General features: G+C 40.6%; 2 protein-coding genes across 2 annotated transcripts in view; both read left to right on the forward strand.

The window, feature by feature from the left end:
- Nucleotides 1-988: 988 nt before the first annotated feature.
- Nucleotides 989-2,771, forward strand: LOC148128393 (uncharacterized). Its single transcript, XM_087936928.1, has 2 exons — nt 989-2,656; nt 2,763-2,771. The coding sequence occupies exons 1-2, from the start codon at nt 989-991 to the stop codon at nt 2,769-2,771; spliced, it is 1,677 nt and encodes a 558-aa protein (XP_087793054.1).
- The window catches only part of LOC113435281 (mucin-16), a 37,552-nt gene continuing 13,718 nt past the window's right edge, over nt 2,729-26,562 (forward strand). Inside the window, exons 1-32 of the mRNA XM_087922730.1 lie at nt 2,729-4,148; nt 5,936-6,078; nt 6,194-6,261; nt 6,742-6,914; nt 7,446-7,472; nt 8,102-8,244; nt 8,499-8,566; nt 9,351-9,523; nt 10,083-10,109; nt 13,036-13,178; nt 13,421-13,488; nt 14,144-14,316; nt 14,883-14,909; nt 15,619-15,761; nt 16,004-16,071; nt 16,728-16,892; nt 17,458-17,492; nt 18,197-18,339; nt 18,594-18,661; nt 19,323-19,495; nt 20,017-20,043; nt 20,370-20,512; nt 20,630-20,697; nt 21,359-21,531; nt 22,085-22,111; nt 22,823-22,965; nt 23,082-23,149; nt 23,985-24,157; nt 24,731-24,757; nt 25,405-25,547; nt 25,665-25,732; nt 26,340-26,512. Coding sequence (XP_087778856.1) covers nt 2,831-4,148; nt 5,936-6,078; nt 6,194-6,261; nt 6,742-6,914; nt 7,446-7,472; nt 8,102-8,244; nt 8,499-8,566; nt 9,351-9,523; nt 10,083-10,109; nt 13,036-13,178; nt 13,421-13,488; nt 14,144-14,316; nt 14,883-14,909; nt 15,619-15,761; nt 16,004-16,071; nt 16,728-16,892; nt 17,458-17,492; nt 18,197-18,339; nt 18,594-18,661; nt 19,323-19,495; nt 20,017-20,043; nt 20,370-20,512; nt 20,630-20,697; nt 21,359-21,531; nt 22,085-22,111; nt 22,823-22,965; nt 23,082-23,149; nt 23,985-24,157; nt 24,731-24,757; nt 25,405-25,547; nt 25,665-25,732; nt 26,340-26,512 — 4,579 coding nt within the window. The 5' untranslated portion in view covers nt 2,729-2,830. The remainder of the gene's footprint in view (nt 4,149-5,935; nt 6,079-6,193; nt 6,262-6,741; nt 6,915-7,445; nt 7,473-8,101; nt 8,245-8,498; nt 8,567-9,350; nt 9,524-10,082; nt 10,110-13,035; nt 13,179-13,420; nt 13,489-14,143; nt 14,317-14,882; nt 14,910-15,618; nt 15,762-16,003; nt 16,072-16,727; nt 16,893-17,457; nt 17,493-18,196; nt 18,340-18,593; nt 18,662-19,322; nt 19,496-20,016; nt 20,044-20,369; nt 20,513-20,629; nt 20,698-21,358; nt 21,532-22,084; nt 22,112-22,822; nt 22,966-23,081; nt 23,150-23,984; nt 24,158-24,730; nt 24,758-25,404; nt 25,548-25,664; nt 25,733-26,339; nt 26,513-26,562) is intronic.

A 26,562-nucleotide genomic window follows, 5' to 3' on the forward strand; every position in this document is an offset into this window, starting at 1 on the left:
AATGTCCACCTCTGGCCCAGAGACCACGAAGCCCTCCAGCTCTTCCCCAGAGAGCTCCTCAATTAGTAGTAGTACTACAAAAACCACTACTCAACTTCCAACGACCAAGAAATACTTAACTACTTCTGCACAAACCTCTACTTTGGAAAAAAGTACAATCGCAACAGCCACTTCTCCCCAAGAGACCACAATGACCTCTAGCTCTATAAAGACTTCTCCCTCTTCAGAAACCACTACTCCACATTCTATCACCACAAAACACTTAACTACTTCTCCAGAGGCCACCACACCTGTATCCGTCACGTCAGAAGCAGCCAGCTCTCCAATGAGTTCAGTGCCTTCTACGGCATCAGCAAAGACCAGAGTAACTTCTTCTATTTTGAAAACCACAACACCAACTCCAGAGGGCACAGTGTCCTCTACAGGTTTTTCAGAAACCAGCATGACGCCAACGAGTTTGCCAATGACCACCGCTTCTGCTTCGTCAAGTAGTATGACATCTATAACTCCCACAAGCACTTCCAGCCTTCTTTCTACCACCGAGCAAACGTCCACCTCTGGCCCAGAGACCACGAAGCCCCCCAGCTCTTCCCCAGAGAGCTCCTCAATTAGTAGTAGTACTACAATTACCACTACTCACCTTCCAACGACCAAGAAATACTTAACTACTTCTGCACAAACCTCCACGTTGGAAACCACTACAACAGCAACAGCCACTTCTCCCCCAGAGACCACAATGACTTCCAGCTCTATAGAGACTACCACCTCTTCAGAAACCACTACTCCACATTCTATCACCACAAAACACTTAACTACTTCTCCAGAGGCCACCACACCTGTATCCGTCACGTCAGAAGCAGCCAGCTCTCCAATGAGTTCAGTGCCTTCTACGGCATCAGCAAAGACCAGAGTAACTTCTTCTATTTTGAAAACCACAACACCAACTCCAGAGGGCGCAGTGTCCTCTACAGGTTTTTCAGAAACCAGCATGATGCCAGTGAGTTTGCCAATGACCACCGCTTCTGCTTCGTCAAGTAGTATGACATCTATAACTCCCACAAGCAGTTCCAGCCTTCTTTCTACCACCGAGCAAACGTCCACCTCTGGCCCAGAGACCACGAAGGCCTCCAGCTCTTCCCCAGAGAGCTTCTCAATTAGTAGTAGTACTACAATTACCACTACTCACCTTCCAACGACCAAGAAATTCTTAACTACTTCTGCACAAACCTCCACGTTGGAAACCACTACAACAGCAACAGCCACTTCTCCCCCAGAGACCACAATGACCTCCAGCTCTATAAAGACTACCACCTCTTCAGAAACCACTACTCCACATTCTATTACCACAGAACACTTAGCTACTTCTCCAGAGGCCACCACACCTGTATCCATCACGTCAGAAGCAGCCAGCTCTCCAATGAGTTCAGTGCCTTCTACGGCATCAGCAAAGACCAGAGTAACTTCTTCTATTTTGAAAACCACAACACCAACTCCAGAGGGCACAGTGTCCTCTACAGGTTTTTCAGAAACCAGCATGGCGCCAACGAGTTTGCCAATGACCACCGCTTCTGCTTCGTCAAGTAGTGTGACATCTATAACTCCCACAAGCAGTTCCAGCCTTCTTTCTACCACCGAGCAAACGTCCACCTCTGGCCCAGAGACCACGAAGCCCTTCAGCTCTTCCCCAGAGAGCTCCTCAATTAGTAGTAGTACTACAATTACCACTACTCAACTTCCAACGACCAAGGAATACTTAACTACTTCTGCACAAACCTCCACCTTGGAAACCAGTACAACAGCAACAGCCACTTCTCCCCCAGAGACCACAATGACCTCCAGCTCTATAGAGACTACCACCTCTTCAGAAACCACTACTCCACATTCTATCACCACAAAACACTTAATTACTTCTCCAGAGGCCACCACACCTGTATCCGTAACGTCAGAAGCAGCCAGCTCTCCAATGAGTTCAGTGCCTTCTACGGCATCAGCAAAGACCAGAGTAACTTCTTCTATTTTGAAAACCACACCACCAACTCCAGAGGGCACAGTGTCCTCTACAGGTTTTTCAGAAACCAGCATGACGCCAACGAGTTTGCCAATGACCACCGCTTCTGCTTCGTCAAGTAGTGTGACATCTATAACTCCCACAAGCAGTTCCAGCCTTCTTTCTACCACCGAGCAAACGTCCACCTCTGGCCCAGAGACCACGAAGCCCTCCAGCTCTTCCCCAGAGAGCTCCTCAATTAGTAGTAGTACTACAATTACCACTACTCAACTTCCAACGACCAAGGAATACTTAACTACTTCTGCACAAACCTCCACATTGGAAACCAGTACAACAGCAACAGCCACTTCTCCCCCAGAGACCACAATGACCTCCAGCTCTATAGAGACTACCACCTCTTCAGAAACCACTACTCCACATTCTATCACCACAAAACACTTAACTACTTCTCCAGAGGCCACCACACCTGAATCTGTCACATCAGAAGCAGCCAGCTCTCCAGAGAGTCCAGTGTCTTCTTCAGCTTTTTCAGAGACTAGCATGACGCCATCGAGTTTGCCAATGATCACTGCTTCTGCTTCTCCAAAGAGTAGCATGGTGACTTCTCCCCATACGGAAACTACAAGTACTATTCCAGAGAGCATAGGAGTAGCAATTCCAGCAACCATGTTGACGACATCTACCACATCAAAAACTACCACATCTGCCCCAGAGACCTCTTCAGAAACCACTACTCCACATTCTATCACCACAGAACACTTAGCTACTTCTCCAGAGGCCACCACACCTTTATCCGTCACGCCAGAAGCAGCCAGCTCTCCAATGAGTTCAGTGCCTTCTACGGCATCAGCAAAGACCAGAGTAACTTCTTCCATTTCAAAAACCACAACACCAACTCCAGAGGGCACAGTGTCCTCTACAGCTTTTTCAGAAACCAGCATGACGCCAACGAGTTTGCCAATGACCACCGCTTCTGCTTCGTCAAGTAGTGTGACATCTATAACTTCCACAAGCAGTTCCAGCCTTCTTTCTACCACCGAGCAAATGTCCACCTCTGGGCCAGAGACCACGAAGCCCTCCAGCTCTTCCCCAGAGAGCTCCTCAATTAGTAGTAGTACTACAAAAACCACTACTCAACTTCCAACGACCAAGAAATACTTAACTACTTCTGCACAAACCTCCACGTTGGAAACCACTACAACAGCAACAGCCACTTCTCCCCCAGAGACCACAATGACCTCCAGCTCTATAGAGACTACCACCTCTTCAGAAACCACTACTCCACATTCTATCACCACAAAACACTTAACTACTTCTCCAGAGGCCACCACACCTGTATCCGTCACGTCAGAAGCAGCCCGCTCTCCAATGAGTTCAGTGCCTTCTACGGCATCAGCAAAGACCAGAGTAACTTCTTCTATTTTGAAAACCACACCACCAACTCCAGAGGGCACAGTGTCCTCTACAGCTTTTTCAGAAACCAGCATGACGCCAACGAGTTTGCCAATGACCACCGCTTCTGCTTCGTCAAGTAGTGTGACATCTGTAACTCCCACAAGCAGTTCCAGCCTTCTTTCTACCACCGAGCAAATGTCCACCTCTGGCCCAGGAATCACAATGCCCTCCAGCTCTTTCCCAGAGAGCTCCTCAATTAGTAGTAGTACTACAATTACCACTAGTCAACTTCCAACGACCAAGGAATACTTTACTACTTCTCCACGAACCTCCACATTGGAAACCACTACAACAGCAACAGCCACTTCTCCCCCAGAGACCACAATGACCTCCAGCTCTATAAAGACTACCACCTCTTCAGAAACCACTACTCTACATTCTATCACCACAGGACACTTAACTACTTCTCCAGAGGCCACCACACCTGTATTCATCACATCAGAAGCAGCCAGCTCTCCAATGAGTTCTGTGACTTCTACGGCATCAGCAAAGACCAGAGTAACTTCTATTTTGAAAACCACAACACCAACTCCAGAGGGCACAGTGTCCTCTACAGCTTTTTCAGAGACTAGCATGACACCAACGAGTCTGCCAATGACCACCGCTTCTGCTTCGTCAAGTAGTGTGACATCTAAAACTCCTACAACCAGTTCCAGACATCTTTCCACCCCTGAGCAAATGTCAGGTAAATCCAATATTTCATCCACATTAGTTAGCATAACTCAAATTGAAAATAAGTAGTCAGTCTTATTTAGAAACAAAATAATCAGCCTTTCATAACCTTGATAATTTCTTGATATGTGATCTTCAATGCCCAGCATTTTTAAAAATGACTACTCTTGCTGGTGAATTCGTGAAGGTGGAATCCTCACTTTCATTCATTCAGTCAGTCCGTCTGTCAGTCAGTCAGTCAGTCAGTAATTCGTACACCTGCCCACCTCAAACCAGTCACTGTGGGCAGCAAAAAATTATAAAAATACTTAAAGAGTTAAAAGACAATACAAAAAAAATTAAAAACAAATAGTAGCCAAAATATATTATAATCATTATAGTCAGCATTTCCAGGAAATGGGGCTCTTCACACAGAGACCAGCATAGTTTCAAGGTCTTATGAAGGGCCAGGAGGGTCAGGGTTATCCTAATCTCTGGAGGGAGAATGTCCCAGGAGGCATGTCTCCTAGTCCCTGACAACTGACATTCCTTGATTGATGGGACTCAGAGCATGCTGGTCCTGCTGGATGAAATTGGAGCCATAGAAACAACTGGAAAAAGACAAATGCATCAGGTAACCAAATCCCAAGTTATGAAGGGCTTTAAGGGTGACAACTAGCATCTTGAATTGCATCTAGAAAGATACTGGCAACCAACGCAACTCCCAAACCAGTGCTGTTACATGTGCCGAAAACAAGTATTATCTGGCGTTTGTACGGACATCTTTTAGTAAGTATTCAGATCAGGGAGATGGATTTCAATTTTCAGACAACATTTATTCTGGCTTGAAGTTCAAGTTCAGTGGTGGTGGCGGCAGCAGGAGCAAGTGAATGAAATGCAAATATCCAAATACTATATCTTGGATGAATGCATGATTTTCAAAAACCAATCATTTTTAAAAGTATAATAATTTGCTTTTAAAAGTAAGCAGAATTCGAAATTGGTGGAATGAAATAATATTTATCATTGGTTTAACACTAATGCGACTGAAAAGGTAGTTATGCTACTGAAAACTAGTGAGTTCTTTTCTTCAATATATATATATTTTCTGAGGTTCTCGCGGGTATTTGTATGTGGATATTTGGTTATTCAGGTTTTCTCCCGCGTAAGATTGGAAGTATCTAGGTAACATTTCGATGAAGTCCCATTCATCATCTTCAGGCTTATGTCTTCGGCTCTGTGCTTCTCAGAGTGAGAAGCACTTCATCGAAACGTTGCCTAGATACTTCCAATCTTACGCAGGAGAAAACTCAAATAACTAAATATCCATATATATATATGGATATATATATATATATGGATATATATATATATATATATATCTCAGGCTGGTGCTTTGGCTTCATGCCAGTGCAAGCAGTACACTGGCACGAAGCCAAAAGCACCAGCCTGAAGATGGCAAGTGGGACCTCATCGAAATGTTGCTAAGATGCTCTCAATCTTACGTGGGAAAAGACCCGTACACGCCAAGACCTGCATACCTGAACCCGTAGATTTTCGTAGATTTTCACGGGTACAAGTATGCAGGTCTTGGCGTGTTCGGGTATTTTCCCATGTAAGATTGAGAGTATTTTGGCAACGTTTCGATGAGGTCCCACTGGCCATCTTCAGGCTGGTGATTTGGCTTCTTATCTTAAATTATCCAATACTGAAACACCACTGTTCATAATAGCCACCAAAACATACAAACAGTGATTGATACACTGATAATATTGCATCAACTCTGGCTTCCATATCTGAGATCCATTATTTTTCTTCTAGCTGTTTCTCCCACTTTCAAACCTCCAGTGGCAACTGAATGCTTTACACTCAACTTCACTGTAAATAATTTGATGTATAGGCCACAGATGGGCAACCCCAAGTCAAAGCTGTTCAGCTCAACACAAGGAGTCTTCTGTAAATTGGTGAGAGACAAATGCATGCTTACCCCAGCTGCTCTACCACATAAGATTTTCATAAAATAGTCAAAAATAGTATTTTTACTACCAGCAATAAATATCGTTTTTTCTTTAAACCTAGCTGGAACAGATATTGAATACCAGCAAGATTGGTCCATATTTGATCAACTGTAGTTTATCAACATTAAGGTAAGTAACATGAGATGGAGATTTTTTTCACAATACCTGAATGCCCTGTTATGGGAATGACTTCTAGCAACATCTAGTTATACTTGAGCAAACCCATAGTTTGTTTCAGTTCCATTCTGTAGCATGTCACAGTGATAAACAAATCTCTAAAAGACATCCTTCTGCATTTATATCCCAAACAATTTCTTTGCTTCAGATTCAGTTCCTATCACTTTGCTAGAGGGTCCATGGTTGACTTCCTCCACTCCTTGCCACAATATGATTTGAAATGGAATTCAAATGAAACACCAGATTAAAAATACTGTCTGAAAAATTCCAAAAAGAGGATGATAGAACTGTATTAAGTCTGAACTGGAAGCCTTCACTTTTTACTTTTTGGCCTGCCAGGTGGATCCAAGTGCAACATTACCTATGTGAAACCATCCAAAGTCTTCTACAGCTTCTTTGAATATATCTCAAGTTGTGTTTTTTCATTCCCAGATCTGTGAATCAGGGCGAGAACACCGGCATAGACAGTGTCTGCTGCTACCGTAAAAATGCCACAGCTCCACCTTTTGATCGAGTGAACATATATCACAAATTCATAAATGAGACCAACGGTTTCACCAAGATGGAGGGGTACAATCTGGACCCAAACAGCCTTTTTGTGAATGGTAAGAAGATGGTTTCATGACTAAAGAGGTTATGAGGTTGGCCGGAACTGAATCGGTTCTGACTAATGTTATGTAACTGAAGCAATAGCTCCCCTCTGTAACACCTTGGAGAGATGTCAGAGGGCTACAAGACTTTCTTCAGGTATATGAAATTTGCGCTACTAAAAGCTAGATGACTACTACATGGAAGCAGTGTTTACTGTCATTTGCAGTTTTATAGTCTAGCCTCCATTCTTCTGGATGACTTTTCTCTGAAGCTGTCCCAGAATGTTCTTTCAAGCAACCACTAGGTGAACACTTTATATAGAGTTAGTTCACAGTGGCCAATTTAATCAAAGATTGCTACTATTTGGGATTATTTGCAACCCTATTATCTGAGATTTGTTGACATGAAGTAGTTGGAAGTATGTAGGAGGAATTTATCAAATCTTATTTTTCTCATGGTGAAGAGCTTGAGAGAGTCTTCCCATTTTAGTGTGGTCTTGTGCCTTCTTTAGTGACTCAATTTTTGCAATTCTCTTTCCCTTTCAGATTATCATGAAGAATCACCTCAGACCAGTAAGTACACTTTACAGATGTTTCTTGAGCCATGAATTGCAACTGTAGTACACAATCTAAAATGTCCAGCCATGTCGCAAGAGTAGCAGTATGCCCTAGAGGCTTCTGCCATGACCGATGAGTGGAAACCACAGGGATATAGGAGGAGGTTGAACATTAGATTTTCCAGACAGTAAAAGGTGTTCAACAGTGCACCATGTCAATTCCCCAAATGGTATGTTCAGTTAACATCTTAAAACAGAGAGTGCATACTATTTTCTGATATTCCACCTCTGATTATGGCCATTAGAAATAGTTCTACAACACTGAACAAGAAACTGCTTTGCCGCACCTTGGGACTTTACAAGCCATGTCCTTCTGCAAAGTAACCCTTTACGTTCTTGGGAAGTGCTATCACAGTCCTGAGCAATCTTCTGTTCTCAAGGCTTAAACCATCAATCTTTCTTTTGCACAACTGGCTGGATAACAGTTACTTTCAAACTGTGAAAAACATATGCTTATACTTAAACTTCTGTTATGCACCACTGAGTTCATGACAGGAAGTACAAAATACAATATAATGATTAATAGATTGATTATATGCCATCAACTCTGGTTTCCATATCTGAGATTCCCTGTATCTCTTCTAGCTCTTCCTCCCACCATCAAACCTCCAGTGGCAACTGAATGTTTTAGGGTCAACTTCACTGCAACCAATTTGATCTATAGGCCACAGATGGCTGATCCAACATCTAAGGTTTTCAGATCAACACAACGATCCTTCGTTAAATTGGTAAGAAGATCAATGCATACTTAGTCCAATAAGGACTTTCAATTTAGGACTTTCATGATATACTCAGCAATAGTATTTTATTATTGCCAATAAATACGTAGTTTTTTCATTAAACCAAGACAAGTTCTTTTATGTAAATTGCTGAGGAGGCAAATGCATACTTACCCCATTAGCTCTTCGACATAATATTTTCATAAAATAATCAACAATTGTATTTTACCATCAGCAATAATTAGTTTTTCCTTTAAACCTAGCTGGAACAGATATTGAAGACCAGCAAGATTGGTCCATATTTGATCAACTGTAGTTTATCAACATTAAGGTAGGTAATATGGAATGGAGATTTTTTTAAATGATGCCTATATGCCCTGCTATAGAGGTGAAAGGATTCTGATATGGAATTTTCACATGTAGTCATATTTTACAGCAGCGGTGCCCACTGCTTCTGTGGATAAAGTTTTTTTGATGGATTGGAGGGGGCAAGGTTTGGCATGCTGTCTGCATCCTAGGGATGGGGCTTCCCTTGTTTGCACAGCCCAGTTTCTTGCATGACACGGCCAGGGATTGGAATCCCGTTTTAGAGAACCCTGAAATTGTTTCAGCTTCAGTCTGTAACATATTACATGGATACACAAATCACTAAAACCATTTCTTTGCTTCAATATTCAGTTCCTATCACTTCACTAGAGGCTCCATGGTTAGTTTCCTCCACTACTTCCCACAATTGGGTTTGAAGTGAAAATTAAAATTTAATAACACCAGATTAAAAATACTGCCTGAAAACGTCCAAAAAAAGGTGATAGAACTGTGTCCCCCTGATGTAGGGAGCCATTCAAGAATGAAACCAGCTAGGAAATACCCAGTGGGGATTCTGAATAGTTGAACCAGGGGGGGGAAATGTGAAGTGGCACGCTCATGGAACACACCAATTTCAACAAAATGGTCAGGGTTGCAATAATACAGCAGACCTGTATTAAGTCTGAACTGAACTGAACCCTCACCTTTTACTTTGTGGCCGGCCAGGTAGATCCAAATGGGACTTGACCTTTGTGAAGTTTCCTACAGCTTCTCTGAATATATCTCAAATTTTCTCTTTTCATTCTCAGACCTGTGAATCAGGGCGAGAACACCGGCATAGACAGTGTCTGCTGCTACCGTAAAAATGCCACAGCTCCAATTTTTGATCGAGTGAACATATATCACAAATTTGTAAATGAGACCAACGGTTTCACCAAGATGGAGAGGTACAACTTGGATCCAAACAGCCTTTTTGTTAATGGTAAGGAGAAGATGGCTTTCATGACTAAAGTGGTTACATATGAGGTTGGCTGGAACTGAATTGGTTAAGTTATGGAGCTAAAGTGATAGTTCCTGTCTGCGACACCTTGGAGAGATGCCAGAGGGTTGCAAGACTTTCTTTAGCTCTACCAAATTCAGGCTACAAAAATCTAGATGATCAAAAAATGGCAGCTGTATTTATTAATACCTCATGGTCATTTGGAATTTCGCAGTCCAGGCATGGTGGCTCTGTACTGCTGAATGCTTCTTTTTTGACACTGTCCCAGGACCTTCTTACAAGCAATCATTGGACTAGGTGGACACTTTATATAGAGTTGGTCACTGTGACTTACTTAAAGTAAAGTTTGCTGCTATCTGTGGATCTTGGGGATAATTTGACGCCCTACTGTTTGAGATTTGTTGACATGGAATAATTGGAAGTAGGAGGAATCTTATTTTTCTCGTGGTGGAGAGCTTGAGAGAGTCTTCCCATTTTAGTGTGGTCTTGGGCCTTCTTTTGTAACTCTCTTTCCATTTCTGAAACTCTCTTTTCATTTCAGATTATCATGAAGAATCACCTCAGACCAGTAAGTACACTTTACAGAAGTTTCTTGTACCATGAACAACTGTGGTACACAATCTAAAATGTCCAACCTTGTCCAAAATATACCAATTACAGAGCAAGTAAAGCAATATGCCCTAGAGCAGGGGTGTAAAACTCTATTTTATTGAGGGCTGCGTCAGCATTATAGTTGCCCTCAAAGGGCCAGTTGCATGTAAGACTAGGTGTCGTACTAGTTCAGGACTGAATTAATATGTTTCATATTTCCTGAACAGAAATATATTTAGCATTTTGGAGAACAATCTTCAAAAATATTTACAAATGAAGTTTCATGAATATTTTTAAAATTTGCATATAGTGTTTAGAATCAGCAATAGACAAAAATTGTTCAGTTCTTTTTGGGTCAACCCTAGAGCACAAGTTGTGTATCTTGTCTACAATAGATATTTTATGAGTTGTGTATCTTTTTGTGGCATAAATGTTAGGCTTATATACTGTATTTATGTTTTTTTCATTTACTTACTTTTTCTTTATAAGAATAATAGAATATTTTATAAAATTATATAATTCAGCTATGCAAATTGTTTTATTTTCACATTATGCTTTTCACAATGTGAAAAAGCAAAAATACTATAAATTTGAGAAATACAGTGGACATTTTACCCCTAATGGTAGGTGGAACTAGGGCAAAAGATATTTGATTAAGTACATCTTTTTTCTTCCTAGCATTTTTCTACAAGTGCTGAGTGTTGATCCTTTGATTATGACATGAATTGACTAGCCAGCATGTCACCTAAGCCCAATATCCTTCCTCCTATTTTTTCCAAAACAATTTTTGAGCTGGATTGGGCTGAGACTGAATGACTGGCTCAAATCACCCAGCCAGCTCTCATGCCTAAGGCAGAACTAGAACTCACAGTCCCCCAGATTCTAGCCTTTGCCTTAAAATTTTTTTACCCTGATTAAGTAAAATTATTCCCCATGTATTTATTAATACCTATTTGATATTGTAATGAATAATTTGAAAACAACTTTTGAAGATAAACTTTTGGTGTCTACATACGAAGATTTAGGTTTACTTCCTTTGTTCTTTCTTCATTAGTCGTTTTATTTCATTCATCAAAACCTGGATATCCATGCATTTTCACAACTGCTTCCTAACTGCTGCTATTTGTGGCCTCAGACAGCTTTAAACAGAAGCTTTATATGTGTAATTTAAAAAGAAGATATTTTTCTTTTCCACTGTTTCATTCTCTGCTTCTGTGGTGTTAAAGACTTAAGAACTTGATCACTTTATGGAAGCAATCCTGTGTATGATGTGGAAGACATTTTCTAAGCCATTCTCTTTTGTACATGCACACCAACAAGTGCAAAGACACACCAACAAGTACATGAACACCGTAGGTGGAAAGGCAGTTTACCTGAGCAGATTAAAAATCCCTGTGCTAATTCTGTCCCCATTTTCTTAAACCTTCCCCATTATCACAAGGACCCATCTGCCAATCAAAGCAGGCGTGCCAATCAAACAGGCACTTTAGACAGGAGACAGGGAGGAGAAGGAAACCAAAATGTCTCCCTGGGAGCTCTGCTACCATAGACCCAAAGCTCAGAAGTCAAAATAAAGAAACAAACTAAAAGATAGACAGCTCTGATGAAAAGAAGCAAGATGAAAGGACTGGCAACTGAGAAAATTGGAGTGAGAAAAGTCCAAGGTGGCTACTACTTTGCCCAGCGGGTTGTGACACTGGCTTCCGTTCTGGGTTCGCGGGCTTCCCAGACTGGAGAAGAACAGAGGGGCCGAAGGGCTTCCGCTGGAAGGCACTGTTGTTGTTGCTGCTGGTGCTGCCGAGGCAAGGCAAGGCAGGTGACAGGGCAGGGGTGGCCTAGTTGCGGGATGCCAAGGTGCACAAGTGCGGTGTAGGTGGAACAAGGCCAACTGCGGCTTATTGGACACTCCAGGCTCACATCCAGCAGGCTGTCTCTGCCAGCCAATAGGCAGTTGGGGGACCAATGAGCTGCAGTTGTTGCTGGGCACCACAGGTCCCTATGCACTCGCCGCCTCCAATGCATGCGCCCAAGGGGAGCCCTGGCCAGGTTGAGGTGGGCTGGGACCAAGGTGGCAGGGGCCAGTCCCTCACTAACCCCAGGATGGCTTCACATGCCAGTTCTAAACCCATCACAGACAAGATCTGGCCTGAAGTTCTTGAGTTTGAAATGTCTACCCTAGAGCTTCTTCAATGAGAGATGGGTGGAAACCACAGAGATATAGGAGGAGGTTGAATATTGAGAATATTTTTCCAGACAAATATTTTCCAGTCCCAAATATTCCAATTGCAAAAACAGTATAGCAGTATGCCCTAGGCTTCTGCCACGAGAGATGGGTGGAAACCACAGGGATGTAGGAGCAGGTTGAATATTAGATTTTCCAGACAGTAAAAGGTGTTCACCGGTGCACCATGTCAATCCCCAAAATGGTATGTTCAGTTAACATCTTAAAACAGAGAGTGGATACTGATTTCTGATATTCCAATTCTGATTATGGCCACTAGAAATTGTTCTACAACACTGAACAAGAAACTGCTTTGTGACCTTATATCCCTTCTTGGGACTTTACAGGCCATGTCCTTCTGCAAAGTAACCCTTTACATTCTTGGGAAGCACCATCACAGTCCTGCTCAGTCTTCTGTTCTCAAGGCTTAAACCATCAATCTTTCTTTTCCACAACTTGCTTCTCTGCCCGTGCTGGTGCTTCTTGACCTTTTCTAGATCCACAGTAGATCAAGAATAACAGTTACTTTCAAACGGTGAAAAGCATGCACTCGTTCTTAAACTTCTGTTATGCACCACTATGTTTGTGACAGGAAGTGCAAAATACAAAATAGTGATTGATGGATTGATTATATGCCATCAACCCTGGTTCCCATATCTAAGTTTCACTGTATCTTTTCTAGCTCTTCCTCCTACCACCAAACCTTCAGTGGCAACTGAATGTTTTACGGTCAACTTCACTGCAACCAATTTGATCTATAGGCCGCAGATGGCTGATCCCACATCAAAGGTTTTCAGCTCAACACAACGATTCTTCGTTAATTTGGTAAGAAGATCAATGCATACTTAGTCCAATAGCCCTCAATTTAGGACTTTCATAATAGTATTTTATTATTGCCAATAAACACGTAGTTTTTTCATTAAACCAAGACAAGTTCTTTTATGTAAATTGCTGAGGAGGCAAATGCATACTTACCCCATTAGCTCTTAACATAAGATTTTCATTAAAAAATCAGAAATTGTGTTTTACCACCAGCAATAAATACATCATTTTTCCTTTACACCTAGCTGGGACAGGTATTGAAGACCAGCAAGATTGGTCCTGATTTCATCAGCTGTAGTTTATCAACATTAAGGTAGGTAATATGGAATGGAGATTTTTTCATGATTCCTAAATGGCCTGTTATGGGGGTGAAAGGATATGGACATCTCGCAACATCTAGTTATATTTGAGACAACTCATGGTTTGTTTCAGTTCCAGTCTGTAACATATCACATTGAAATAGAAATCTCTAAAAGTCTCTTCGTGCATTTTTATCCCAAATCAGTTCTTTGCTTCAATATTGAGTTCCAATCCCTGTACTGGAAGCTCCCTGGTTAGCTTCCTTATGGCTTCCCAAAATTAGGTTTGAAGTGGAATTTAAAATTTAGTAACACCAGATTAAAAATATTGACTGAAAAATTCCAAAAATGTGATAGAATTATGCCCCTGTAATGCAGGGAGCCATTCAAGAATAAGATCAGCTAGGAAATACCCAGAGGGTATCCTGAATAGTTGAACCAGGGGGAAGAAAAATGTGAGGTGGCACGCTCATAGAACAAACCAGTGTCAACAAAATGGTCAAGGTTGCAATCATTCAGCAGACCTGTATTAATTCTGAACTGGAAGCCCTTACCGTTTACTTTTTGGCCTGCCAGGTAGATCCAAGTGCAACATTACCTATGTGATACCATCCAAAGTCTTCTACAGCTTCTCTGAATATATCTCAAGATGTGTCTTTTCATTCCCAGATCTGTGAATCAGGGTGAGAACACCGGCATAGACAGTGTCTGCTGCTACCGTAAAAAGGCCACAGCTCCACCTTTTGATCGAGTGAACATATATCATAAATTTGTAAATGAGACCAAGGGTTTCACCAAGATGGAGAGGTACAGCTTGGACCCAAACAGCCTTTTTGTTAATGGTAAGAAGAAGATGGATTTCTTGACCAAAGAGGTTATGAGGTTGGCTGGAACTGAATTGGTACTCATGTTATGTAACTTAACAGATAGTTCTTCTCTGCAACACCTCGGAGAGATGCCAGAGAGCTACTAGACTTTCTTTGGCTCTACCAAATTCAGGCTACAAAAATCTAGATTAATTCAAAAGGCAGCAGTATTTATTAACATGGTCATTTGGAATTTTGCAGTTCAGACATGCTGGCTCTGTTCTTCTGGAGGATTTTTTTTTCTGAAACTGTCCCAGAACTTCTTACAAATAATCATTGGATTAAGTGGACACTTTATGTAGACTTAGTCACAGTGGCCTATTTAAACTAAAGATTGATGCCATTTGAGCATCTTAGGGATGATCTGAAATGCTACCATCTGAGATTTGTTGACATGGAATAATTGGAAGTGTGTAGGAGGAATTTATCATATCTTACTTTTTTCATGGTGGACAGTTTGATGGAGACTTCCTATTTTAGTGTACTCTTGTGCCTTCTTTGGTGACTCTCTTTCCATTCCTGAAACTCTCTTTCCATTTCAGATTATCATGAAGCATCACCTCAGACCAGTAAGTACACTTTACAGATGTTTCTTCAGCCATTGACTCTAACTGTGGTACACAATCTAAAATGTCCAAACTTTTCCCAAATATTCCAATTGCAAAAACAGTATAGCACTATGCCCTAGGCTTCTGCCACGAGAGATGGGTGGAAACCATAGGGATATAGGAGGAGGTTGAATATTAGATTTTCCAGACAGTAAAAGGTGTTCACCAGTGCACCATGTCAATCCCCAAAATGGTATGTTCAGTTAACATCTTAAAACAGAGAGTGGATACTGATTTCTGATATTCCAGCTCTGATTATGACCATTAGAAATTGTTCTACAACACTGAACAAGAAACTGCTTTGTGACCTTATATCCCTTCTTGGGACTTTACAGGCCATGTCCTTCTGCAAAGTAACCCTTTACATTCTTGGGAAGCGCCATCACAGTCCTGCACAGTCTTCTGTTCTCAAGGCTTAAACCATCAATCTTTCTTTTGCACAACTTGCTTCTCTGCCCCTGCTGGTGCTTCTTGCCCTTTTCTTGATCCACAGCAGATCAAGGATAACAGTTACTTTCAAACGGTGAAAAGCATACACTCGTTCTTAAACTTCTGTTATGCACCACTGTGTTCATGACAGGAAGTGCAAAATACAACATAGTGATTGATGGATTGATTATATGCCATCAACCCTGGTTCCCATATCTAAGTTTCACTGTATCTCTTCTAGCTCTTCCTCCCACCACCAAACCTCCAGTGGCAACTGAATGTTTTACGGTCAACTTCACTGCAACCAATTTGATCTATAGGCCGCAGATGGCTGATCCCACATCAAAGGTTTTCAGCTCAACACAACGATTCTTCGTTAATTTGGTAAGAAGATCAATGCATACTTAGTCCAATAGCCCTCAATTTAGGACTTTCATAATAGTATTTTATTATTGCCAATAAACACGTAGTTTTTTCATTAAACCAAGACAAGTTCTTTTATGTAAATTGCTGAGGAGGCAAATGCATACTTACCCCATTAGCTCTTAACATAAGATTTTCATTAAAAAATCAGAAATTGTGTTTTACCACCAGCAATAAATACATCATTTTTCCTTTACACCTAGCTGGGACAGGTATTGAAGACCAGCAAGATTGGTCCTGATTTCATCAGCTGTAGTTTATCAACATTAAGGTAGGTAATATGGAATGGAGATTTTTTTCATGATTCCTAAATGGCCTGTTATGGGGGTGAAAGGATATGGACATCTCGCAACATCTAGTTATATTTGAGACAACTCATGGTTTGTTTCAGTTCCAGTCTGTAACATATCACATTGAAATAGAAATCTCTAAAAGTCTCTTCGTGCATTTTTATCCCAAATCAGTTCTTTGCTTCAATATTGAGTTCCAATCCCTGTACTGGAAGCTCCCTGGTTAGCTTCCTTATGGCTTCCCAAAATTAGGTTTGAAGTGGAATTTAAAATTTAGTAACACCAGATTAAAAATATTGACTGAAAAATTCCAAAAATGTGATAGAACTATGCCCCTGTAATGCAGGGAGCCATTCAAGAATAAGATCAGCTAGGAAATACCCAGAGGGTATCCTGAATAGTTGAACCAGGGGGAAGAAAAATGTGAGGTGGCACGCTCATAGAACAAACCAGTGTCAACAAAATGGTCAAGGTTGCAATCATTCAGCAGACCTGTATTAATTCTGAACTGGAAGCCCTTACCGTTTACTTTTTGGCCTGCCAGGTAGATCCAAGTGCAACATTACCTATGTGATACCATCCAAAGTCTTCTACAGCTTCTCTGAATATATCTCAAGATGTGTCTTTTCATTCCCAGATCTGTGAATCAGGGTGAGAACACCGGCATAGACAGTGTCTGCTGCTACCGTAAAAAGGCCACAGCTCCACCTTTTGATCGAGTGAACATATATCATAAATTTGTAAATGAGACCAAGGGTTTCACCAAGATGGAGAGGTACAGCTTGGACCCAAACAGCCTTTTGTTAATGGTAAGAAGAAGATGGATTTCTTGACCAAAGAGGTTATGAGGTTGGCTGGAACTGAATCGGTACTCATGTTATGTAACTTAACAGATAGTTCTTCTCTGCAACACCTCGGAGAGATGCCAGAGAGCTACTAGACTTTCTTTGGCTCTACCAAATTCAGGCTACAAAAATCTAGATTAATTCAAAAGGCAGCAGTATTTATTAACATGGTCATTTGGAATTTTGCAGTTCAGACATGCTGGCTCTGTTCTTCTGGAGGATTTTTTTTTCTGAAACTGTCCCAGAACTTCTTACAAATAATCATTGGATTAAGTGGACACTTTATGTAGACTTAGTCACAGTGGCCTCTTTAAACTAAAGATTGATGCCATTTGGGCATCTTAGGGATGATTTGAAATGCTACCATCTGAGATTTGTTGACATGGAATAATTGGAAGTGTGTAGGAGGAATTTATCATATCTTACTTTTTTCATGGTGGACAGTTTGATGGAGACTTCCTATTTTAGTGTACTCTTGTGCCTTCTTTGGTGACTCTCTTTCCATTCCTGAAACTCTCTTTCCATTTCAGATTATCATGAAGCATCACCTCAGACCAGTAAGTACACTTTACTGATGCTTCTTCAGCCATTGACTCTAACTGTGGTACACAATCTAAAATGTCCAACCTTGTCCCAAATATTCCAATTGCAAAAACAGTATAGCACTATGCCCTAGGCTTCTGCCACGAGAGATGGGTGGAAACCACAGGGATGTAGGAGCAGGTCGAATATTAGATTTTCCAGATAGTAAAAGGTGTTCACCAGTGTACCATGTCAATCCCCAAAATTGTATGTTAACAACTTAAAACAGAGGGTGCATACTGATTTCTGATATTCCAGCTCTGATTATGACCATTAGAAATTGTTCTACAGCACTGAACAAAAAACTGCTTTGTGACCTTATATCCCTTCTTGGGACTTTACAGGCCATGTCCTTCTGCAAAGTAACCCTTTACATTCTTGGGAAGCGCCATCACAGTCCTGCACAGTCTTCTGTTCTCAAGGCTTAAACCACCAATCTTTCTTTTGCACAACTTGCTTCTCTGCCCCTGCTGGTGCTTCTTGCCCTTTTCTTGATCCACAGTAGATCAAGAATAACAGTTACTTTCAAACTGTGAAAAGCATACACTCGTTCTTAAACTTCTGTTATGCACCACTGTGTTCATGACAGGAAGTGCAAAATACAACATAGTGATTGATGGATTGATTATATGCAATCAACTCTGGTTTCCATATCTGAGATTCCCTGTATCTCTTCTAGCTCTTCCTCCCACCACCAAACCTCCAGTGGCAACTGAATGTTTTACGGTCAACTTCACTGCAACCAATTTGATCTATAGGCCGCAGATGGCTGATCCCACATCAAAGGTTTTCAGCTCAACACAACGATTCTTCGTTAATTTGGTAAGAAGATCAATGCACACTTAGTCCAATAGCTCTCAATTTAGGACTTTCATAATAAACTCAGCAATAGTATTTTATTATTGCCAATAAACACGTAGTTTTTTCATTAAACCAAGACAAGTTCTTTTATGTAAATTGCTGAGGAGGCAAATGCATACTTACCCCATTAGCTCTTAACATAAGATTTTCATAAAATAATCAGAAATTGTGTTTTACCACCAGCAATAAATACATCATTTTTCCTTTACACCTAGCTGGGACAGGTATTGAAGACCAGCAAGATTGGTCCTGATTTCATCAGCTGTACTTTATCAACATTAAGGTAAGTAATATGGAATGGAGATTTTTTTTTTAATGATTCCTAAATGCCCTGTTATGGGGATTAAAGGATTCTAAAATGAACTTCTTGAATCATCTAGTTGTGTTTGAGATAACTCATGGTTTGTTTCAGTTCCAGTCTGTAACGTATCACACTGATATACAAATCTCTAAAAGACACCCTTCCGCATTTTTATCCCAAACCATTTCTGTGCTTCAATATTCCTATCCCTTCACTACAGGCTCCCTGGTGAACTTCCTCTACTACTTCTCACAATTAGGTTTGAAGTGGAATTCAAATGAAACACCAGATTGAAAACACGGTTTGAAAAACTCCAAAAAGAGGGTGGTAGAACTGTGTCCCTCTAATGTAGGGAGCCATTCAAGAGTGAAATCAGCTAGGAAATACCTACAGGCGATCCTGAATAGTTAAACCAGAGGGAAGAAAAATGTGTGGTGGCGCACCTGTGGAACAAAGCAGTGTCAACAAAATCATAAAAGCTGCAGTAATACAGCAGAACTGTATTAATTCTGAACTAGAAGCCCTCACGTTTTACTTTTAGACTTGCAAGGTGGATCCAAGTGCAACATTACTTATGTGAAATCATCCAAAGTCTTCCACAGCTTCTCTGAATATATTTCAAGATGTGTCTTTTCATTCTCAGACCTGTGAATCAGGGCGAGAACACCGGAATAGACAGTGTCTGCTGCTACCGTAAAAATGCCACCCCTCCACCTTTTGATCGAGTGAACATATATCATAAGTTCATAAATGAGACCAATGGTTTCACCAAGCTGGAGAGGTACAACCTGGACCCAAACAGCCTTTTTGTAAATGGTAAGAAGAAGATGGCTTTCATGACTAAAGAGTTTATGAGGTTGGCTGGCACTGAATTAGTTCTTATCAATGTTATGTAACTTAAGCAATAATTCCTGTCTGTGTCAGCAGGGAGATGCAATTGGGCTGCAAGACTTTCTTTAGCTCTACCAAATTTGGGCTTCAAAAATCTACATGACCATAACAGGGCAGCAGTGTTTATTAACACCCCATGGTTATTTGTTTTGCTGTCCAGAATGCTGGCTCTGTTCTTCTGGATGATTTTCCCTGATACTGTCCCAGGACTTTCTTAAAAGCAATCATTGGACTAGATGGACACTGTATATAGAGTTAGTTCACAGTGGCCTACTTAAATAATTTGCAACCCTACTTTTTGACATGGAGCAGTTGGAAGTATGTAGGAGGAATTTATCATATCTGATTTTTCTCATGGTGAAGAGCTTGAGGGAGTCTTCCCATTTTAGTGTGGTCTTGTGCCTTCTTTGTTGACTCCATTTTTTGCAATTTTATTTCCATTTCAGATTATCATGAAGAATCACCTCAGACCAGTAAGTACACTTTACATTATTGAAAAGTTCTACCATAATCCTGCTCAGGTCTCTGTTCTCCAGGCTTAACCCATCAATTTTCTATTGCACGATTAGATTTCCAGCCCCTGCTTGTCGTTCTTGCCCTTTTCTGGACCCACAATAGATCAAGAATAACAGTTAACTTCTAACTGTGGAAAGCATATTCTTGTTCTTCAACTTTGGTAATGCATCACTGAACTCCATGTTCATGACAGGAACTGCAAGATACAAAATAGTGCTTGACGGATAGATTATATACCATCAATTCTGGTTTCCATATCTGAGATCCATTATTTCTCTTCCAGCTGTTTCTCCCACTACCAAACCTCCAGTGGCAACTGAATGCTTTACACTCAACTTCACTACAAACAATTTGATCTATAGGCCACAGATGAGTAATCCCAAGTCAAAGTTGTTCAGTTCAGCACAAGCAATCTACGCTAAATTGGTGAGGAAACAAATGCATGCTTACCGCAGCTGCTCTTCCACATAAGTTTTTCATAAAATAATCAGTAGTAGTATTTTACTACCAGCAATAAATACATCATTTTTCCTTTAAACCTAGCTGGGACAGATATTGAAGACCAGCAAGATTGGTCCTGATTTCATCAGCTGTACTTTATCAACATTAAGGCAAGTAATATAGGATGGAGATTTTTTTTTCGTGACACAAATATCCTGTTATGGGGATGAAACGATTCTGATATGGACTTCTCGCAACATCTAGTCAAATTTGAGAGAACCCATAATCTATTTCAGTTCCAGTCTGTAACATATCAGATTGAAATAGAAATCTCTAAAAGTCTCTTCGTGCATTTTTATCCCAAATCAGTTCTTTGCTTCAATATTGAGTTCCAATCACTGTACTGGAAGCTCCCTGGTTAGCTTCCTTATGGCTTCCCAAAATTAGGTTTGAAGTGGAATTTAAAATTTAATAACAGCAGATTAAAAATACTGTCTGAAAAACTCCCAAAAGAGGGTGATTGAACGGTGTCTCTCCAATGTAGGGAGCCATTCAACAATGAAATCAGCTAGGAAATACCCAGAGAGGATCCTAAATAGTCAAATGGGGAAGAAATATATGAGGTGGCACACTCGTAGAACAAACCAGTGTCAACAAAATGGTCAAGGTTGCAATAATTCAGCAGATCCGTATAAATTCTGAACTGGAAGCTCTCACCTTTTACTTTTAGGCCTGCAAGGGAGATCCAAGTGCAACATTACCTATGTGAAACCATCCAAGTCTTCCACAGCTTCTCTGAATATATCTCAAGATGTGTCTTTTCATTCCCAGATCTGTGAATCAGGGCAAGAACACCGGAATAGACAGTGTCTGCTGTTACCATAAAAAAGCCACAGCTCCACCTTTTGATCGAGTGAACATATATCATAAATTCATAAATGAGACCAATGGTTTTACCAAGATGGAGAGGTACAGCTTGGACCCAAACAGCCTTTTTGTTAATGGTAAGAAAATGGCTTCATAACTAAAGTGGTTATGAGGTTGGCCGGAACTGAATTGGTTCTGACCAATGTTATGTAACTTAATTGATAGTTCCTGATTACAACACCTTGGAGAGATGCCAGAGGGTTACAAGCCTTTCTTTGGCTCTACCAAATTCAGGCTACAAAAATCTAGATGACTGTAACAGGGCAGCAGTGTTTATTAACACCTCATGGACATTTGGAATTTTGCAGTCCAGACATGCTGGCTCTGTTCTTCTGGTTGATTTTTCCCTAACACTGTCCCAGGACCTTCCTATAAGCAATCATTGGACTAGGTGGATACTTTAATTTACAGTGGCCTAATTAAACACTGCTTGTATTTGGGAACCTTCAGTATAATTCACAATCCTACTATTTGAGATTCATTGATGTGGAATAGTTGGTAGTATGTAGGAGATATTTAATGTATCTTCTTTTTCTTATGGTGGGGAGTTGGAGAGCAACTTCCCATATTAGTGTCTTTTTGTGCCTTCTTTTGTGACTTTCTTTCCATTTCTGAAACTTTCCATTTCAGATTATCATGAAGCAGCACTTCAGACCAGTAAGTACACTTTACAGAAGTTTCTTGAGCCATGGACCCCAACTGTGGTATCTAATCTAAAAAGTCCAACCTTGTCCCATATGTACCAATTGCATAGCAAGTAAAGCGGTATGCTCTAGAGGCTTTTACCACAAGCCATGAGTGGAAACATAGGGATGTAGGAGCAGGTTGCATATTAGAAGATTTTTCAGAGAGTAAAAGGTTTCAATCAGCGCACCATCTCACTTCCCAAAGGGGTGTGTTCACTAGAGATCTTCAGACAGAGTGGATACTGATTTCTGATATTCCATCTCTGATTATGACCAATAGGATTTTTTTCTGTAACATTGAACAAGAATCTGGTTTGTGAATTTATTGTGCATCCTGGGAATTTACAGAACAGGCCACAGCCTTTGTATAGTACCCCTTTACATTATTCCACCATAATCCTGCTCAGGCTTCTTCCTGGGCTTAACCCATCAATTTTCTATTGCACAACTTGGTTTCTAGCTTCTGCTCATCCTTCTTGCCCTTTTCTCGACCCACAATAGATGAAGAATAAGAGTTAACTTCAAACTGTGAAAAGCATATACTTGTTCTTAAACATGTGTAAAGCATCACTGAACTCTGTGTTCACGACAGGAACTGCAAGATACTAAATAGTGCTTGACGGATAGATTATATACCATCAATTCTGGTTTCCATATCTGAGATCCATTATTTCTCTTCCAGCTGTTTCTCCCACTACCAAACCTCCAGTGGCAACTGAATGCTTTACACTCAACTTCATTACAAATAATTTGATCTACAGGCCACAGATGAGTAATGCCAAGTCAAAGTTGTTCAGATCAGCAGAAGGAGTCTTCTGTAAATTGGTGAGGAAACAAATGCATGCTTACCCCAGCTGCTCTTTCACATAAGATTTTTATAAAATAGTCAGCAACGGTATTTTACTACCAGCAATAAATATACCATTTTCCTTTAAACCTAGCTGGGACAGATATTGCAGACCAGCAAGATTGGTCCTGATTTGATCAACTGTAGTTTATCAACATTAAGGTAAGTAACATGGGATGGAGACTTTTTTCATACTACCTGAATGCTCCATTATGGGGATGACCTCTCGCAACATCTAGTCATATTTGAGCAAACCCATAATTTGTTTCAGTTCCGGTCTGTAACATATCACATTGTTATACAAATCTCTAAACGATTCCTTCATGCATTTTTATCCCAAATCATTTGTTTGCTTCAATATTCAGTTCCTATCACTGTACTCGAGGCTCCCTGGTTAGCTTCCTCCATGTCTCCCCCAAATTAGGTTTGAAGTGGAATTTCAAAATTTAATAACACCGAATTAAAAATACTGACTGAAAAACTCCAAAAAGGTGATAGAACTGTGCCCCCGTAATGCAGAGAGCCATTCAAGAATGAAATCAGCTAGGAAATACCTTAGATGGGATCTTGAATAGTCAAATAAGGGGGATGAAAAATGTGACATGGAACAAACCAGTGTCAACAAAATGATAAAGTTTTCAATAATTTAGCAGGTTTGTATTAAGTCTGATCTGGGAGACATCACCTTTTACATTTCAATCTTCCGAGTAGATCCAAATGTGACCTTACCTCTGTGAGATAGCAATAGCATTTAGACTTATATACTGCTTCTTAGTGCTTTACAGCCCTCGCAAAGCAGTTTTACAGAGCCAGCATATTGCCCCCAACAATCTGGGTCCTCATTTTACCCACCTTGTAAGGATGGAAGGCTGAGTCAATCTTGAGCCTGGTGAGATTTGAACTGCCAAATTGCAGGCATCCGGCAAGCACTGCATTCTAATTACTGTCCTCTATAGCTTCTCGGAATATATCTTAAGTTGTGTGTTTTCATTCTCAGACCTGTGAATCAGGGCAAGAACACTGGAGTAGACAGTGTCTGCTGCTACCGTAAAAATACCACATCTCCACCTTTTGATCGAGTGAATATATATCACATATTCATAAATAAGACCGATGGTTTCACCAAGCTGGAGAGATACAACTTGGACCCAAACAGCCTTTTTGTTAATGGTAAGAAGAAAATGGCTTTCATGTTGAAAAGGTTGTGAGGTTGGCCTAGAACTGAACTGGATCTGACCAATGTTATGTAACTTAAGTGATAGTTCCTCTCTGTGACACCTTGGAGAGATGCCAGAGTGCTTAAGACTTTCTTTAGGTCTACCAACTTCAGCGTACAAAAATCTAATGACTACTAGACGGCAACAGTATATATTAACACCTCATGGTCATCTGGAGTTTTGCATTCCAGACATGCTGGCTCTGTTGTTCTTGATGACTTTTTCTGACTGTGTCCCAGGACATTCTACAAGCAATCATTGGAATAGGTGGATACTTTTATATAGAGTTAGCTCACAGTGGCCTATTTAAACTAAAGACTGCTGCTATTTGGGGGCCTTCAGGATAATTCAAAACCCCACTATCTGAGATTTCTTGACATGGAGTAGTTGGAAGTATGTAGGAAGAATTTATCGTACTTTATTTTTCTCATGGTGAAGAGCTTGAGAGCAACTTCCTAAATCATTGTATGCTTGTGCATTCTTTTGTAATTCTCTTTCAATTGCTACAACTCTCTTTCACTTTCAGATTATCATGAAGCATCACCTCAAACCAGTAAGTACACCTTTACAGAAGTTTCTTGAGCCATAAATTCCAACTGTGCTACACAATCTAAAACCTCCAACATTGTCCCACATGTACCAATTTCAGAATAAGTAAAGTAGTATGCCCTAGAGGCTTTTGCCACAAATGATCTGTGGAAACCCTAGGGATATAGAAGTAAGTGAAATATTGAGAAGATTTTCCAGACAGTAAAAGGTGTCAACTAGTGGACCATGTCAATTCCCAAAGTGCTGTATTCCACAGAGATTTTCAAAAAGAGAGTCAATACTGACTTCTATATTCCAACTTAAAACCATGACCGTTGGGAGTTGTTCTATAACATCGAACAAGAATGTGGCTTGTTCATCTTGAGAATTTATAGAACAGGCCATGTCCTTTTGTATAGTACCCCTTTACATTCTGGAAAAGTGCTACAATAGTTTTGCTCAGGCCTATGTTCTCCAGGATTAACCTATCCGCTTATCCTTCTTGCCCTTTTCTGGACCCCAATAGATCAAGAATAACTGTTATTTTCAAACTGAGAAGAGCATAAGCTTGTTCTTAAACATCTGTAAAGCACCACTGAACTGTGACTGATGGACAGATTATATACCATCAATTCTGGCTTCCATATCTGAGATCCATTATTTATCTTCCAGCTGTTTCTCCTACTTCCAAACCTCCAGTGGCAACTGAATGCTTTACACTCAACTTCACTACAAACAATTTGATCTATAGGCCACAGATGAGTAATCCCAAGTCAAAGTTGTTCAGTTCAGCACAAGCAATCTACGCTAAATTGGTGAGGAAACAAATGCATGCTTACTCCAGCTCCTCTTGCATATAAGATTTTTATAAAATAATCAGCAGTAGTATTTTACTACCAGCAATAAACACATAGTTTTTCCTTTAAACCTAGCTGGGACAAATATTGAGCACCAGCAAGATTGGTCCTGATATGATCAACTGTACTTTATCAACAGTAAGGTAAATATTACGAGATGGAGATTCTTTTTCCCGTGATACCTAAATGCCCTGATATAGGGACGACTCTTGCAACATTTAATCATATTTGAGCGAACCCACAGTTTGTTTCAGTTCCAGTCTGTAATGGAGCACATTGTATACAAATCTCTAAAAGACTCCCTTCCGCATTTTCATCCCAAACCATTTCTTTGCTCAAAATTTAGTTCCTATTACTTAGCTAGAGGCTTCATGGTTAGTTTCCTCCAATTGTTCCAAAAGTGAAACCCCAGATTAAAAATACTGATTGAAAAACTCCAAAAAGAGGGTGACTGAACTGTGTCCCTCTAATGTAGGGAGCCATTCAACAATGAAATCAGCTAGGAAATACCCAGAGAGGATCCTAAATAGCCAAACAGGGGGAAGAAAAATGTGAGGTGGCACACTCGTAGAACAAAATGGTCAAGGTTGCAATAATTCAGTAGATCCATATAAATTCTGAACTGGAAGCTCTCACCTTTTACTTTTAGGCCTGCCAGGTAGATCCAAGTGCAACATTACCTATGTGAAACCATCCAAGTCTTCCACAGCTTCTCTGAATATATCTCAAGATGTGTCTTTTCATTCCCAGATCTGTGAATCAGGGCAAGAACACCGGAATAGACAGTGTCTGCTGCTACCGTAAAAATGCCACAGCTCCACCTTTTGATCGAGTGAACATATATCACAAATTCATAAATGAGACCAATGGTTTCACCAAGATGGAGAGGTACACTCTGGACCCAAACAGCCTTTTTGTTAATGGTAAGAAGAAGATGGTTTTCTTGATTGAAGAGGTTATGAGGTTGGCTGGC

This window comes from Pseudonaja textilis, chromosome 1, assembly GCF_049901715.1.
Source record: "Pseudonaja textilis isolate UNSWEBS1 chromosome 1, rPseTex1.2, whole genome shotgun sequence".
Lineage (NCBI taxonomy): Eukaryota > Metazoa > Chordata > Lepidosauria > Squamata > Elapidae > Pseudonaja > Pseudonaja textilis.